General features: G+C 50.7%; 1 protein-coding gene across 13 annotated transcripts in view; it reads left to right on the forward strand.

Moving 5' to 3' along the window:
* Nucleotides 1-16628, forward strand: part of ASAP3 (ArfGAP with SH3 domain, ankyrin repeat and PH domain 3) — a 42282-nt gene extending 25654 nt beyond the window's left edge. Inside the window, exons 6-25 of one of the 13 annotated variants that reach the window (XM_025041434.1) lie at nucleotides 4107-4218; nucleotides 4452-4537; nucleotides 4964-5039; nucleotides 5219-5305; nucleotides 5474-5583; nucleotides 6469-6538; nucleotides 6790-6952; nucleotides 7969-8017; nucleotides 8122-8312; nucleotides 8402-8535; nucleotides 8762-8856; nucleotides 9086-9263; nucleotides 10124-10209; nucleotides 10333-10448; nucleotides 11081-11148; nucleotides 11251-11358; nucleotides 11488-11686; nucleotides 12546-12768; nucleotides 13304-13441; nucleotides 14598-16628. In XM_025041434.1, the coding sequence (XP_024897202.1) occupies nucleotides 4107-4218; nucleotides 4452-4537; nucleotides 4964-5039; nucleotides 5219-5305; nucleotides 5474-5583; nucleotides 6469-6538; nucleotides 6790-6952; nucleotides 7969-8017; nucleotides 8122-8312; nucleotides 8402-8535; nucleotides 8762-8856; nucleotides 9086-9263; nucleotides 10124-10209; nucleotides 10333-10448; nucleotides 11081-11148; nucleotides 11251-11358; nucleotides 11488-11686; nucleotides 12546-12768; nucleotides 13304-13441; nucleotides 14598-14775 (2467 nt within the window). In that variant the 3' untranslated portion in view covers nucleotides 14776-16628. Of the gene's footprint in view, nucleotides 1-4106; nucleotides 4219-4451; nucleotides 4538-4963; nucleotides 5040-5218; nucleotides 5306-5473; nucleotides 5584-6468; nucleotides 6539-6789; nucleotides 6953-7968; nucleotides 8018-8121; nucleotides 8313-8401; nucleotides 8536-8761; nucleotides 8857-9085; nucleotides 9264-10123; nucleotides 10210-10332; nucleotides 10449-11080; nucleotides 11162-11250; nucleotides 11359-11487; nucleotides 11687-12545; nucleotides 12769-13303; nucleotides 13442-14295 lie in introns of those variants that run through there. The other 12 variants (XM_025041439.1, XM_025041435.1, XM_025041440.1 and 9 more) reach the window with 12 other exon arrangements.
* Nucleotides 16629-16693: the final 65 nt, after the last annotated feature.

Here is a 16693-nt window from a genome sequence, read left to right on the forward strand (position 1 = left end):
TCTAGTGATCTTCCTGCCATGCAACATGGTCTCCTGGCTCCTGCCATACATGTTATAGTTTGAGCAACATTTCCTGGCACTGTGTATTTCTTTTTATGAGGGCTCCGGATACAACTAGATATTGATGAGCCATGAATTGATAAGTAATTCCACCTCGTTCTAAACAAATTAGTCTGAGCAGCAGCTGGAAGAGCCCAGGGCCCTGATAGCATCTGTCTGATACCACCAGGAGTCTCATCCCTGGGTTGTTCATAGAGGAGGAGGGTTCTCCTCTCTACCTGGGGCTGCAGAGAAAGACATCTCAGGCCCTTGTTCAGGCGCCATGTTTATTTAGGTTGTTCCATGTGCAGGTCTGTTTCGTCATTGAAAGATGAGGCCAGTAATACTTTGCAGAATTGACATGGGGACGAAATAAGTGCAGTGCATGTACAGTGCCTGGCACTGCAGTTCAACAAGTATTTACTGGCCATTTTCCTGAGCCAGAACTGGGACCAGAATTGCTGAGAGGCTGGAGCCCAGAACTCTGCTCCTAGCATTTCCCCAGGCCAGCTTGGGATCTTGGGCAATCACTTCCCTTGTCTGGGTCTCAGCTTCATCCCTGACCATGGTCTATCAGAAAAGAAACTGTGACTGCCACCAGCTGGAAGAACCAGGCAGGGAAGGAGAGATGGAACAAACGTGAGTAGTGTTAGCTACCAGTGCTGTCCTCAGGTCTCTAGCAGCAGACAGACCTGGGTTCAAATCCTGCTCTACCGCTTCACAGACTTGGACAAGTGACTTATCATCTTGGCCTCAGGCTTCTCATCTGGAAAATGGAGTAATGATTCCTGCTTCACAGGGTTATTGCTTTAGTGTGTGAAGGGTCTAGCAGAGGGCCTAGCACAAAATTAGTGCTGAAAAATAATAATTAGTAATAATAGCAGCTAATATTTATACTTACTTAAGAGCTTGCTTTGTTCCAGGCACTGCGATCAGCCCTTCACATCTGTTATCAGATTGATTCCCCTAGACAGGGAAACGTGCTGTTATTATCCTCAATTTATAGATAAGTAGTGAGGGGAAAAACAACCGCCCCAATCTCTGCCTTAGTGAATCTCACTAGTTTGTAAACAAGAAGAGAGGTAGGTCAGTAAATAATGAAAACACAAAGTGATAGTGCCATGATGATAGCGATGATGTCGCAGAGGTGGCAGAAAAGGCAGGTAGTTTTGTTTGGGTGGAGAGAAGGGTGGTCAGAACAGACATCACAGGAGAAGTAGTTCAAGGCCAGGTTGGCGAGTGCACGATTGGTTTTGACTCCTTTCCTCTCTCATCCCCTTCCTCCCTGACCTCCTCACTCCCCTGGGAGGACGTGTTCCCCACATCCTGAATACCATTCTTGCTGTCATCCCCTTCTCCAGTTATCCCGGTCTTCTTAGTAACGAGCATTTAAGCACTTTTCATTTACTACTTCATTTCACTCCCTCTGCTGCCACTCCATTCAAAGGAAATAAAAATATTCCTAACATTTGAAATGTTTATAAACATTGGTAATTCTTTGAGGACAGGGAGAGAATGAGAGTTGCTATATTCTCTGTGTGTGTGTGTGTGTGTGTGTGTGTGTGTGTGTGTGTGTGTGTGTGATAGAATAAAAAGCACTCTCCAGCTATTAGTTTGAGTTGTGTCAGGTCATCTTAGGTGATTGTGTCAGACTTTGCAGAGTAAATCTCTCTAAATTACCAGAGCTAATGCTGAGGGACAGAGTTATGGTAATTCGCAAAGCCATATATCGTACTTTACAGCTTATCTTCATCCTGAGCTAACCAGCTCCTATCCTTTAATCGCCACTAGGTCCTGTATTAAACATATTAAATAAATAAATTAGAAAGTACTCTATGTTTAAAAAAATTATCTAAAGGAATTACCAGTAGTTATTAATAAAATCATCAGTATCATTAGCATCACAAATAATCCTGCCATTTATTGAGGGCTTAGCATATGCCAGGGACTGCACTAAATGCAGTTATATTATTTGAGAAGTAGGCAGTATTAGTCTCTTTTTTTGAAATGGAGAAACTGAAGCTTAGAAAGATTTACAAAGGTTTAATAAGCGAGGTGTATTTCAAATCCAGAATCCACATTTCTAGCCTCTGTGCTATATTGTGGCTTCCTTTCTGTCTATTTACTCTGGTGCAGACGTCTTTCAGTGCTGGGATATGTAGATCCTCCTCATCCTCTCTATCAGCTGTATCGTATTCCTAGATGGGGACATAGCATAATTGAATTAACCACTAACTGTTGATAGACATTACTCATTTTTCATTTTTCACTATTGAAAAATATAGTCACAGTGTGTACTTGAGAGAGTTCCTTGCCACCTCCCAGCCACTCTGCCCACTCTGTCTTATGCCCTCCTTAGCAAGCTCCCAAGCTCATTGTTGCCAGCATATTGCAGGCCCAGCCATTGCCTGTCTCTCTACTGCTCATCCGCAGACCCTGGAAGAAGCATCTGCCCTGATCCCCTGGCCCAGTTCACAGAGCCAGTCCCCACCCCAATTCCACAATCCTGCCACAGACTCCCACTTGGAATGAAAAATAACCACTTATGAGAAAAAAATAAATTTTTTTTTTAAGCCTGCAGAACCACTGCGGTGGTTCTCACCCAAGGGTGATTTTGCACCCCAACCCTCACCCGCAGGAGACATTTCTGGTCATCACAACTGGGGAGATTGGCATCTAGTGGGTAGAAGTCAGGGGTGCTGCTAAACACCCTACGATACATAGGCAGCCTCCAACCCCCTCCCCCCCCGCCGCCCGCAACAGAGAATTATCTGGTCAAAATGTCTGTAGTTCCAAGGTTGAGAAAATGCTCCAGGGACAGGTTCTGCATATAAACACTATCCCAGAGCTCTGGCCTCAATAAGGCCTGGAGCTTTAGAGCCAGAAGGGACCTGAGAATTCATTCTAGGCCATTGCTTCTTCAGGTTATAGGTGGAAAACTGAGACCTAGAGGGGCCTATAATGATAGTAACGGCTGTCATGTCTTCTGTGTGCTAAGTCTTTTGCATTTTTTATCTCATCAGAGTACAGATAAGGGTCCTCATTTTCCAGATGAGGAGACTGAGGCTCAAAGAAGGGAAATAATGCAGCTTGTAGTATAGCCCATGTCTGTCTTCTCTGCTCAGGGCTCACACCCACTTGAGAGCAGAACTGTTAAGTGAGAGATGTCTCCCTCCCTTTGTACAGGATTCACAGTCACATGCACCCAGCCTCAGATGTGGAAATTCTCTCCTGGCTGGGCGTGGGTGGTCTGATGAGCATGGGATCTCCAGGAAATCATTTGCACACAGTTCCACTCATCCCCAAAGAGAGAAAATGGCCAACTCTCAAGATCTGCAGGGGGAAGGCCCAGATTACTCAGTTATAAGAATGGAAGGTGCTTTCTGTCCTCACTCACAAAGAAAAGAACAAAGGCTTTCTAAGCTTTAAATGGGAAGCTCCATGGCTCAGAAGAATGAAGGCGCTTTATAGTCTTCTACTCCGCCCCCCACACCATGGTCCTAAATCCCTCGCAGCAAAATCAGAAGTGATCACCCCAATTCCCACTTGGCCCTTATCTGAGCCTATCACCTCCCTGCATAAAAACCTTCAAATCCCCCCAGTTGCTCTTGGGATAAAGACCAAGACCCTGGACAGGGTCTGAATTAGGCCCTGCATGATCTGGCCCCTCTTTATCCCACCTGGAACCACCTCCCTTCCCATCTCTGCTCCTGATCCCAGATCCCTCCCCCGCTCCTTCACATGCTTTGATCCTCCAAGGCACTTCTCAGACTTCATACAGATCCCAGGTCAAACGTCACTTTCTGAGCAGCCAGAAAAGGTCGAGTCCCCCATTTTACTCTTCCCATCGCTCTCCTCACTGCTGTGATTTGATTCATGTCATTCTCCCCCTCGAGCCTGTGGATTCCCTGGATCTGCGTTGTTCACCGTTTTACCCCACCACACAGCTGGCACACAGGAGGCCCCCTCATTCTTGTGTGCTGGTGGCAGAGAGGAGCATGTAGGGATGGTGGGACATGAAAGGGGCTGGCAAGGGTTGTTTAGGCCTCTCTTTCCTTGGGGCCTAGAGCCAGGCTGGAGAAGGAGAGGGACCGGGCCAGGATGACAGGAGGGAGCCCAGGGGAGGTGGCCCAGGACACACAGAGAGAGCGGCGAGTCTTCCAGCTGCACATGTGTGAGGTAAGGGCTGCACCAGGGGGAGGGTGGGGTGGGATGTGTCTTCCTAGCTGCCTCTCTTGAACCCCCAGGGACCCAGTCACAGGCTCAGCTCAGGTCCTGGCCAGATAGCCCTTGGGATGTCACTGAGGTTCAGTCATCACCAAAAGGATTAGCCTGGGAGGGGGACTGCAGCCCTTTGTCCCCAGGATTCAGCTTCTGCTGACAAAGCACATCTTGCCCTGCCCTCCCCCCAGTATCTGCTCAAAGCCGGGGAGAGCCAGATGAAGCAAGGGCCTGGTTTCCTGCAGAGCCTCATCAAGTTCTTCCACGCCCAGCACAAGTAGGTTTCTCCCCAAATCCCCATCCCTTCCCCCACACTCCTCTCCCCTTAACCCTTTAGGCAACACAGAACAAGGCCGTGCCCAGGGCCTCGAGGACTTTGTATGTCTGTACCTCGTTGGTGATGCTTTTACAGCTCTTCTTCCCTGAGTACTCTCCCTGCATCAGGCACTAAGCCCTTTACTCACTTGATCTTATTCCATCCTCTGACGCCCCTGTGAGCAGGTACTGTTATTATCCCCATTGTACAGATGAGGAACTGAAGCTCAGATTTATTAAGATTACACAGCTGGGATCTGGACCCAGAGAGCCTGTTTATGACCATCAGACTATACTGCCCGGTAATCCTTGGGGCACCTTCTCCCATACTTCTTTCTTCATCTCATTTTCATTTTTCTCTTGTCCCTTGTTTGGCCTTGCATCTCAGCTTTTTCCAAGATGGCTGGAAGGCTGCTCAGAGCCTGTCCCCCTTCATTGAGAAGCTGGCAGCCTCAGTACATGCAGTAAGTCGGGCCTCACCTTTTGGCATGTGGTAAAGCCCTCTGTCCTTCTGGAAGAATCTGTGGGTGTGAAAGAGCCGGCTCCTTCCCAGAGAGTGAGGTTCCTGCCCCACTACTCTGGGTCTGAGCTCTGGCCCTGGCACATCTGCTAGCTGATGATGGGGTCCTGTTCTGTCCCATAGCTGCATCAGGCCCAGGAAGAGGAGCTGCAGAAGCTGACCCAGCTCCGGGACTCCCTCAGAGGGACGCTTCAGCTTGAAAGCAGAGAGGTCAGCCCCTGAATCATCCTAAAAGGGGTGCCTTCCCCCTAGGCCCACCGTGGAGTGGGGAAGAGAAGGAAGACCCACAGGGCCCCCTTAAGAAGTCTCCCTGAGTGAGACCCCTGCAGGGTGAGACTCTTCCCACCCTGAGGTCTCCTTTGCATGTCCGAGGAACAGGAGAATCTGAGCCGGAAGAACTCAGGTGGCGGCTACAGCATCCACCAGCACCAAGGCAACAAGCAGTTTGGGACGGAGAAGGTGGGCTTTCTGTACAAGAAAAGTGATGGGTAAGTGACTCGCGGAATTTAAGTAATTTGCCCAAAGTCACACAGCCAATAAATGACAGGGTTGGGGTTGTTGCCTAAAGGAACTGTTCTTGTCATTTGTGTAGACCCTGAGGGTTTCAGGACCCTCCACTCTGGCAATGCAAAATCATCGCAGTCCTCGGCACATGAACTTCTAAAAGCTACTGGTTGTTCTTAACTTGAAGAATAGCAGCAGCTAACACTTTTTGAGCACTTATTATGCCCTGGACAGTCTCTATGCCCTCACTCTTAATCTCTACAATATATTGACTATGCCTGGAAATGAAAGTGTTGCCTGTGCCTTGCTCCCAGGCATGAAAAAAAAAAAAAAAATCAATCTATGAAGTGCAAAGGCCCTTATGGGATGTGTTCATGTTTCTCCTTTCTAATCAGTTTTTATTAGAGAAGAATAACTGTTAAACCAATTAATATTTACCTCTTACAGAAGTGTTAGGTGGCTTTGCAGCATAGATTTGCTCATTGTATTTGGGCGGGGGTGGGGGTCTCAATATTTATCTTGCTTTGTCTTTAACCGTAATTGATCTGTTGCGATCGGAAGCCAGTTCCACCTCTTAGACTAGGGGCTCCCTCAGTTAGTGAGCTGTGTCTCCTCCATCAGACAAGAAGCTCTCAGGGGGTCAAGGTCACATGATCTCCTTTAGAAGAAGGATTCCCAGAGAGTGGGGCTGTTTCCCCCATCAGACTGGGAGCTTCTTAAGGGTAGAGCTGTGTCACCCACTTCAGAAGGAAGCCCCAGAAATTGAGGGGTGTAGGGGCTGGGGACTTGGTCCAGGACTCTTGTTTTCTGATACAGGGGAGCTAGATGTGAGCTTTCGGTCACTGTCTCTCTATCCCTCTGGGCCCTAGAATTCGAAGAGTCTGGCAGAAAAGGAAGTGTGGAGTCAAGTATGGCTGCCTGACCATCTCACACAGCATGGTGAGGCCTGGAGGGGTAGGGGTCCCAGAACAAGATGGGTTCTCTCTCCTCCTGGTGTTCTGATCAGACAAGCGTCAAGCCCTCCCTCTAAGACTGGCCCCCAAACCTGGATCCAGGTTGCTAGAGACGCCCTGTGAAGGGAACAATAGGACCCAAAGCCCCCAACCTAGTCTGGGCCCACGTTCCACATCTATGAGGTGCTGGGAATGGGGAGACATAAACTGAAACAGGATTATTGTGCCCATTAACAGATTAGGAAGCAGAGGCCTAAGAGTTTGGGAGGTCCAGAGGGTAACATGTATATCCTCCACCCCAACTTCGCACAGATAAACCGGCCCCCAGTGAAGCTGACCCTGCTGACGTGCCAAGTGAGGCCAAACCCCGAGGAGAAAAAATGCTTTGACCTGGTGACCCGTGAGTAGTACCTGCCTCTCCCCAACAACTACCCAGAGCTTCTCTAAGAGACTTGTCAGCTCCCAGGAGGCTGCAATTCAGGCCCTGTGTCCAATTTCATATATATTTATCAAACAGCTGCTACTGTAGGCAGAAAACTCCTTAGGCCCTGGATGGTCCTGTAAAGCATATTTGAATGGATTGAGCTAATTTGGCTTTTGCAGTTGTAGTTTAAAATGTCCACTTTTCATCCTTTAAAGCCTTTGGTGCCAGGCTTTCCTGGGGGCAGGCTCGGGCTGAGAAGGACCTAGGTCTCATCCTAAGGGAGCCCTTGCTGCAGGGGGAGTTTCCAGAAGAGAGGTGCAGATATAGCACCATCAAAGATTACAGAGAGGAAGGCCTGCCCTGCTGTGGGAAATCAGGAAAGGCTGCTTGGAGGAGAGAGCATTTGATGTTAGCCTTGAAGGACACAGGAGGCAGTTTGGGGAGGACATTTCAGAAGACCAGATTGGCATGAGGAAGGGCATGGAAGCAAGAGAATGGGTTTGGCCGTTTCAGCCAGAGTGCGAGTTTCATATAAAAGTAGTGGAAAATGAGGTCTGGGAATGCCTCTTGGAGCTTATTTTCTGGCAGTAGGGAGCCAAGGGAGGGTCTTGGAGCAAGGGAGTTAGAGCAGAACCTGAGGCACAACAATCTGGCAGCTGGTACAGGCTTGGGGAAGGGGGAGAGCTGGGAACAGGGAGACCAGACGGGAGGCTGTGGGGCCAGATGAGGTGGTGACAATAGATTCAGAGAAGACCCTGTCTCTGATCTGAGTAGGCCCTGTGCCCTGGAACTCTGGCTTCATATTGCCTTGCTGGGATCTTAGTAGGTGACTTCTGAGAAACTGCCCCCTCTACTGGCCACTGTCATTACCCGCCCTGGCCCCACAGGAAAGAAAGCTCCTTCTGGACCCAGCAGTTTGGGTGAGGGATCCCCTGGCCCAGGGAAGGCTGGCAGGACTTCTGTGGGCCAGACATCTCCTCCTCTCCCCACAGACAACAGAACATACCACTTCCAGGCGGAAGATGAACATGAGTGTGAAGCGTGAGTGTCCCCCTACAACCAGCCTGGGCGGTGAGAGCAGAGCCCGATGGACAGGACCCCATGGGCGCGGGTATCATCCCCACCACACCCCGTACGCTCCGCAGGTGGGTGTCAGTGCTGCAGAACAGCAAGGACGAAGCCTTGAGCAGCGCCTTCCTCGGGGAGCCCAGCGGCAGCCCAGTGCCGTGGGGGTGCACCGGGCTGGACGGGGAGCCTCAGGATGTCACCAAGCTGCTCATCTCCGAGGTGAAGAGCAGGCCCGGGAACCGCCAGTGCTGCGACTGCGGGGCTGCAGGTCCGGGACTGTGGGGCAGGGTAAGGAGGGAGGTGGAAGTGGAGGGGGGAGGGGCCCGCACCCCAGGCACGAGCGGCTCTCCTCTGCAGACCCCACGTGGCTCAGCACCAACCTGGGCGTGCTCACCTGCATCCAGTGCTCTGGCGTCCACCGCGAGCTGGGCGTGCGCTTCTCGCGCATTCAGTCCCTCACCTTGGACCTGCTGGGCCCCTCCGAGTTATTGGTGAGGATAGGGCGAGGCCAGAGAGGATTTGGGGCGTGGTTTGATCCGGAGGCCGGGCTTGAGTAGACTACCTCAGCCAGAGCTTGTGGGGTCGAGTGGGCAAGGCCGAGGTGGGGCGGGATCCAGACAAGCCAGAAAAGGGGACAGCCGGGGCGGGGCCTCTGGGGACTCAGTTCTCCAGGGGACACTGTCCTAACCACCCATCTTTACTTTCCCTCGACCCCAGCTGGCCTTGAATATCGGAAACGCGCGCTTCAATGAGGTCATGGAGGCCCAGCTGCCCTCACACGGAGGCCCTAAACCCTCAGCTGAGAGTGACATGTAAGGGGATTCTCAGATGGAGGGTGTCCTGGCTGGGGGATTCTGCTTCCCCAGCTCCCAAGGGCTCAGAAGGATCCTGGACCAGAAGTGTGGGGAGAAGGGAGCCTCAGATCTGGAAGAGTCCGGGACAGGTTCTGGGGAAAGGAGATCTGTATCTCCTGTGGGATGCTTCCAGGGGCCTGCTGGGTGGAAATGGTTTTTGCTGCGATCCTGCGGTTGTTTTTGGCAGGAGCGGCCGCAGGGACTATATCGTGGCCAAGTATGTGGAACACAGGTTTGCCCGGCGGTCCACTCTGGAGCCTCAGAGACTCTGGACGGCCATTTGCAACCGAGACCTCCTGTCGGTTCTGGAGGCGTTTGCTAATGGGCAGGACTTCAGACAGCCGCTGTCAGGGCCGGATGGGCAGGTGAGAACCCCTTCCAAGGGCCACTTATAACCTCTGCCCACCTCTGACATCTGCCCACCCATCAGAGGAATAAATGGAAGAGAGCGCAAGTAAGGTCAAGCAGACTTGAGCCAGAATCCTGGCTGTTTTTTCCTAGCCGTGTGATCCAGAGCAGGTTATTTAACTCATTCGTCTCATTTTTTCATCGGTAGAACAGGTTAATGATAGCACCCAGAGCAGTGAAGTGAGAATTAAGTCATGCATGTAAAGGGCTTGGTACATACTATGTCTGCAATGAGTCGTTAGTATATTTATTTTCCTCGACTAGCCGTGGAAATGGGTTAGAGTGGGTCAGGTTAGAACAGGGAAGGCCATTGTATGGTTTTTTCAGTAACAAACACTATGTGAACTTGTAGAGTGGGGGGCAAGGATATCAGGGACATTCGAAAGATTACTTCAACAGGAGTTGCTGACTGGACATCAAAAATTGGATGTCACATCTTTGAGCTGTCTGAGATCTTTGTGGGGCTATCCAGTGGGCAGTGAGAGTGCAGTATGTAGATGAGGTAAGACTTCGGAACAGCCCGCATGAGTGATAGGTTAGCTGAGGTTGTGGGCGGCAGTGAGAGCGGAGCCAGGGCCAAGAACTAAGTTTGAGAAACATCTTCTATTGGGGGCAAGAGGAGCCAGAACCATTGAAGTAAGAAGAAGGAATGGTCTTTCACCCTCCTCCCAAACATGAGGCTCCATCTATTCACATCTCCCAGGGGTTCTGGCATCTTCACATCTGGAGGTTTTAGGGAGCAGTAAGCATTCAAGAGGGTAATATTGGGTTGGGGTCAGGTGAACTGGGGAAAACTCAGGTGTGGATATGTACTCAGGCACCTGGAGAGCTCGCCTTGCACTTGGCCATCAGAGTCGCCAACCAAGCCTCCCTGCCCCTCGTGGATTTCATCATCCAGAATGGGTGAGAACCTCCCTGCCTGTCTGTCCGTGTCCTCTCCTCTTCCTCTTTTCCCCACTGACATTGACCCCCTTACCTGTCTGTTCCCCTCCTTCCTCCCTGACTACTCCCCCCACCCCCGCCCAGCGGTCACCTGGATGCCAAGGCTGCTGATGGGAACAGCGCTGTGCACTACGCTGCTCTCCACAACCAGCCCGACTGCCTCAAGCTGCTGCTGAAAGGGAGAGCTTCAGTTGGCACAGGTGCGGCTCGAACCAGCTCCTCTGTAAACTCCCACTCCTGACTACCCCTCCTGTGAGACTTCCTGCCTTTTTCCCAGACAGAGAGCACTGGTCAAAAAAGCCTTTTTCCCAGACAGAGAGCACTGGTCAAAAGCATGGACTTTGCAGACAGATGTGGGTCCTAATCCTTGCTTGCTTCTTGCTTCTGTCTATTCTGCTCTTGAACCTTAGCTTTTTCATCTGTAAAATGGGAATAGTACTACTGAACTAGTAGTCTGCTAAGAGGGTAAAATAAAATATTGTTTCTGAAAGTACCTAACCAAATAAATATTAGCTGAACCTGAATAATAGTAATTATAATAGCCACCATTTACTGTTTAACGTGTGCCTGGTAATGTGCTAAGTGTTCTACATATAATAACTTATTTAATTTTCACAACAACCTGATCAGGTAGTTATAAGTATAATACACATTTTATAGATGGGAAAATTAAGGCCCAGAGAGGTTAAGGATCTTGCCCAAGATCACACAGCCAGGAAGTAGAAGAGCCAGGATTCAAACCCAGACAACCTGATTCCAGAGGCCCTTCTTAACCTCTAAGATATAAGGCTGCTTTAACCCTGACTGTGTCCCCCGACTTTACCCCTCACAGTGAATGAGGCAGGAGAAACAGCTCTGGACATAGCCAGGAAGAAGCAACACAAGGAGTGTGAGGAACTGGTGAGCAGAACTGGTGAGGTCTAGGGGAGGAGGGGGAGCCCCAGACCCTTCCTCTCCACTGAGCTCTGACCCTCTAAACTGCCAAGACTTTGTTTTTGGCAGCTAGAGCAGGCCCAGGCTGGGGCCCTGGCCTTCCCTCTACATGTGGACTACTCTTGGGGAATTTCCACAGAGCCTGCCTCTGACAGTGAAGAGGATGAGGACGAGAAGGTGGGTCGCAGCCCCTGCCTCTCGGGCTTCTAGACAGCAGGAGGAAAGAGCCAGATTGGACCTGGTGTGGGGAGGGGCAGGGTTGAACTAAAGGAACCAGCTGTCCTCACTCCCACACTTCTGCCCCAGCAGCGCTGCCCTCTGAAGCCCCCAGCCCAGGTCCGCTGGGCCAGTGGGAGGATGGACATCAGCAATAAGACCTACGAGACTGTTACCAGCCTGGAACCAGCTGCTTCTCAGACCCAGAGTGAGGATTGCCCCCCACCCTTGCCGGTCAAAAACCCTTCTCGGACCATGGTCCAAGAGCGTGCAGGACATACCAGGGGAGGTATGGTTGGCTGCCCCCAAAAAATAGTCATCATGCCATTCATTGAAGGCCTACTGTGTGCTAGGGCACTGAGCTCAGAGTACATACATTAGTCCATATTATCTTTACAGTCACCTGTCAGGTAGGGATTATTATCTATCTCCCCCTTAATGGGTACAGGAACAGAGAATTTAAGTAACTTGCCTAAGACCCCACAGCTAATGAGTCCCTGATGTAGGATTCAAACCCAGGTCTGTCTTATTCCAAATCTGTCAATGCTTCACTTAAATAAAAAGAGAGAGAAGCATTTATTGAGCATCCACTATGTCTTGAGGCCTTTGGGGGCTACTGAGACACAGTCAAGTGAGGGAGATAAAAACTGGAATGTAATCCCTTGTACTATAAGGCACAATGTGATATGGAATGTAAATCCCAGAAGGACAGGGACTCTGAGTTTTGTTGACTACTCTTTCTCCAGCACCTAGCACAGTGGCCGTTCTCATGAACATTCATTTGTTGAATGAGTGAACAGGCTTGTTCTGGGAGGGAACATGGCCTGTTGGGACTAGAGGGTGGTTTAGGAAGGCTTCCTGGTAGAGATGGCATTTGAGCTGAGCCTGAAGGATGAGCAGAAGAGTCCAAACTGAGGAGGTGTGAGCAGAAGCAAAACAGTGTATCACTGTGGCCCTGGCTGTCGTGAATGAATGTCGTGGATGAAAGAGGCTGCAGTATGATGGGGAATAGTTGAAAGAAAGGGCTAGAGAGGTAGGTGGGGAGTGGGGAATGGGGAGAGAGCCGTGATAGATCCTAGAGCCCAAAGACAACTTTGAAATTGAGCAGAATGAGTGATATAAACAGCCTTTATCACTTCTGATTCCAGATCGTTCTGAAGTCCCCGGCCTGAGCTCCGAGCCTCCTGAGGTCCCTGAGAACCCGGGCAGTCCAGCCTCCTCCTCCAGCCTCACAAGCCCTGTGGAACTTGCGGGTGCCAACCAGTCCCCTCACAGCTCTGAAGAGGGCCTCTGGGAGCCCCCGGGCACCTCCCGACCCAGCCTGACATCTGGAACCACCCCTGCAGAGCCGTATCTCCCCGTCAGGTTCAGGTTGGTGAGAGCCCAGCTATACAACCTGGGCAAGTCTCCTGACCTCTCTGAGCATCCACGTATTTCCCTTCCTCTAAGTGGTTCCCGCCTGAAGACTCAGTTACCTTCCAGCCCGAAAGCCCATGGACTAACGCCGAAATGCTAGACCTTCAGTGGAGGGCGATTGGACCCCTTTCTCCTTACACACCTGCTCCTGAGTCTGGCCTTGAGAGCTGGGGAGGAGTCTAGGACCCAGAGTGCTGAAGCTGGAGGAGAGGAGGCTTAGTCCTACATGTGCGGCTTGTTCTAGAGTGGGTGGGGTCTTCACTCCATCCCTACCTCTAACCCAGGATCCAGTCCTCTCTTCCTTGCAAACCCTTTCATTTTGGAGTTTGGGGAATAGTCATGGGAGAACCTTCAGTGCTCTCTGGAAGTCAGTTCCAGGCCCCTGGAGCCTGTGATAGACCAGCCTGGGGGCCCTGGAGACTCTATCCACCCGTCCTAAGCCCCCAGCCTTGCTCTACACCTGAGCCCTTTCTCCCCCATGTCCCCAAAGGGGCTCGCTGGGCACAGAAGTCACGTTGGCCTTTCCCTGCCTTCCAGCTCCGAGAGTACTCGCTCCTATCGGCGGGGGGGCCGGAGCCTGGAAGACTGTCCCTCAGCCAGGCAACCTCTACCCAGAAGGAACATGCAGGTAGGTAGTTGCTTAGGACCATGGTTTGAGGGGAGACGGCAGGGTATCTGGGAAGCAGAGTTGGTCAAGAGTAGGCATATTAGGTAGGGAGATGTCTCCTCATGATTGGGGTACATATGGGCCCAGGTGGCCACAGTTTGGCCAGTCCCTGTCCTGGTCCTCCTCATTCCTCACTCTAGCCCAGGATGTGTGAAGCTGGGGAGAGCCCAGGCTTTGAGGGATGGCAGAAGTGATGAGGCCCAAGCTCTGGCTCCTTCCCAGGGGAGGATGAGCAAAGCTGTGCAGCCAGGTTGGTTGTTCAGAGAAGGAATCACTTCTCTGCAATAGAGGCAGGATTGGGGTGGCTGTATGCCAGCCCTCGGTTGTACAAGAGTCTCTGGAATCTGCTGAGACGGCCAGTTCCCGGTCACAGGCCATGTGCATATATTTAGTTGAAGAACCTGGGAGTGAGCATAGGACAGAGCTCACAGCGTCGGGAAGGAAGCCTCCTCTGTTCCTTGTTTCCCTGGGGTTTCCTCAGGGATGGCGGTCGTCTATTGGGATGGCAGGGGCACGAGTTGGGTCTCTCAAAGTCAGGCACCAGACACAAATTTGTGTCTGCAAACAGATATCCATCACCCAGCGTTTAGTTGATGCCTGTTGTCGAAGCATGTTTGATAATGAAAGCCTTGGCCTTGGGCAAATGGCTTCACTTCTTCAAGCCTCAGTTTCATCATCTGAAAAATGGGGATACTTCCATCTACCTCCATATTATGATTAATTTCATCACTGTAGAACAATTTTGAAACCTAGCGAGATAAACAGCTGGTATATAAATGCTTAGAAAATGTCAATTTTCATCCTTCTCTCCCCAGGTTGGCTTCACCGAAGGAGAGGGCTCAAGAACTGGGGTTCTCCCAGCAAATTCTGTACAGCTTTTGCAAGACTAGCTCCTGCTGGCACTTACATGCTTGAACCACCCCCATTCTGGGCCCCAGTGTTCAGAGCTAGGACTTGAGCCCACAAGACTGGGGAGCTGAGGCATTCATTTCCTTGGGTCTTACTCTCTGTCCCTGGAGCCTCTGTGACTGGCCTTCCTCCCTGCCATGGGCCCATGCCCCTGCCAAGGACACAGGGCTGATGGTGGTTCTTTCCCTTCTATCTCATTATTCTCCAGGGACCAGGGAGCCCTATGGCTGGATCTGAGTACTCCTGAGCTAGCTTCAGCTGCAGAACCCTCAAACCCTCATCAGACCAAGACTATGTTTCTTCCATCAGTCTGGGGGCTCCTCAAGAGTAGGACCAGCCTGCCTTCATCATTCTCCACGTCCAGACCAGGGGTACTGCAAGACTAGGGACTGTCTTCTTGGCTATTCATGTGTCTAGTATTCCTTTGCTGAGTTCTGGCTCTATGTACAGAGTTGTGCTAGGCACTGCAGTTGCCACATGAATACGTCAAGGGCCCTGCAGATGTGGACCCTTGCTAGGAAGCTCATCCCCAGGGTTAGATTTGGGCATGGGCAGGGTGGATGGTTCTGAGGTCAAGGGCAGACAGACAATCAGCTGGTTTATACCCATATGACATTGCAGTTGTCTACAGCCCGTATCCATTTATTTGGTCAATACCCATGCTGTACTGGCTGTTAACTAAATATTCCGAGTATCACTTCTTTTGAAGGACAGCACTGCCTTCCTGGGGACCTCTACTATATTTCCCAGCCAGAAAGCAGAGCAAGACTCACCCCTCCTCCATTGCCCACTCTCCTTAGTTAGCAGGAAGGAAAGGAATGGTCGTGATGATAGATCCTCACTTCTCACCTCTTTTTCTTGGTCAACTCAGGAGCCTTCCAGTCTCGGGGGAGGAAAGGGCCAAGAAAGGAGAAAGAGTGATAGAAATGAGAGGGTTCTGCCTCCCAGTACCAGAAGTTCCACCCTGGCTTTCAGCCCTCTATTAGAAAACAGATCCACCTAAGACATCATCGGTCTCTAACACCTCAGCTTTATAGTCGATGAATACTGGGCTCTGGGCCCTGGCAGGGATGGAGCAGGCCAAACAGGGGAGGGTACCAATGGCCAACACAGCAGCCTTGCTCAGAGGCTGAGCTATTTACCCTGGAGACCTGACTGTTCTGTGATCCCACAAAAACAAGGTTGTCTTTTTTGAGCCCCAGTGTCCGGTTTTGTTCATCTCAGAATCATTCTTTCACTCATCTCTAATAAAAGATTTTTTTTTTTTTTTTTGGAAATTCTAGTGGTTTTATATATGTGATCTGAAGAACAACAGAGAGAGGGAGAGAATCTTAGGGCTTGGAATTCTTTCTCTGGACCCTATAATGAGACAGCCTGGTGTAGAGCAGTGGTTTGCAACCAGGGGCAATATTGCCCAAAGGGACATTTGGCAATGCAGAAACTTTCTTATTGTTCCCAACAGGAAGGTGCAACTGGCGACTAGCGGCTTCAAGTTGTCCCACTGAGAGTGAAAAAATCGGTGTCTTTACCACCGACTCTGGTCTCTCGTTGGTTGGGAGGGTGCATCTGGGGGTATCAGGCACTTCCAGCCTGCCCCAAAACCCTCAGTCAGACAGATGCAGGAAGATGTCAGGGGCATGTCTGGGAATTGCCTGCAGGTGACCTCCAGGGAGAACAGGCAGGCAGAGGGGATATGGTAGGTACCCATAGTGTCTGATATGGTTGAGCAGTGCAACCCTGGGCCTCTCTGGGCCTCAGTCTTCCCATTAGTACAATGAAGGGGTTGGACTTGTTTTCTTAGAGTCCTTTGAGCCCTGGTGATATAGGAGTCTTGGCTTCTTTTGTTGTCATACAACTGTGGGACTGGGTGGAGTTTGAGAAAAGTCACATTTTTAAAAAAGGCAATCCTAAGTAACTGCAGGCAACTGTGTCTTCAACCTAGAGGGGCTTGCTTGGGGGTTGGTCATATGACCCAGATCCAAAACTATTAAAGCCTAACCTCCTAAAAGCAGCCTACAAATGCTTTGTGTGGTCAGGCCCCACCCACTTCTGATTTTCGACCTTGTTTCTCCCCACACTCCTCTCATCTCTGTGTAGCAGCCACACTGATTTTTCATCTCCTCCAACCCTGACAAGCCAAGCACCCTCCCATCCCTAAGCTTTACACATTCCGAACTCCAGGAGGACTGTGTTGATTCTCTCTGGATGCCCAGGGCTAGAACTGCCTGGCACATAGTAGGTGCTCAATAAACATGTTGAATGCATGAATGTTTCTTCCTCTCTTCCCTTCCTCCTCTCCCCAAC

The sequence above is a fragment of the Pteropus alecto genome, unplaced genomic scaffold (genome assembly GCF_000325575.1).
Source record: "Pteropus alecto unplaced genomic scaffold, ASM32557v1 scaffold39, whole genome shotgun sequence".
NCBI classification, from domain to species: Eukaryota; Metazoa; Chordata; class Mammalia; order Chiroptera; family Pteropodidae; genus Pteropus; species Pteropus alecto.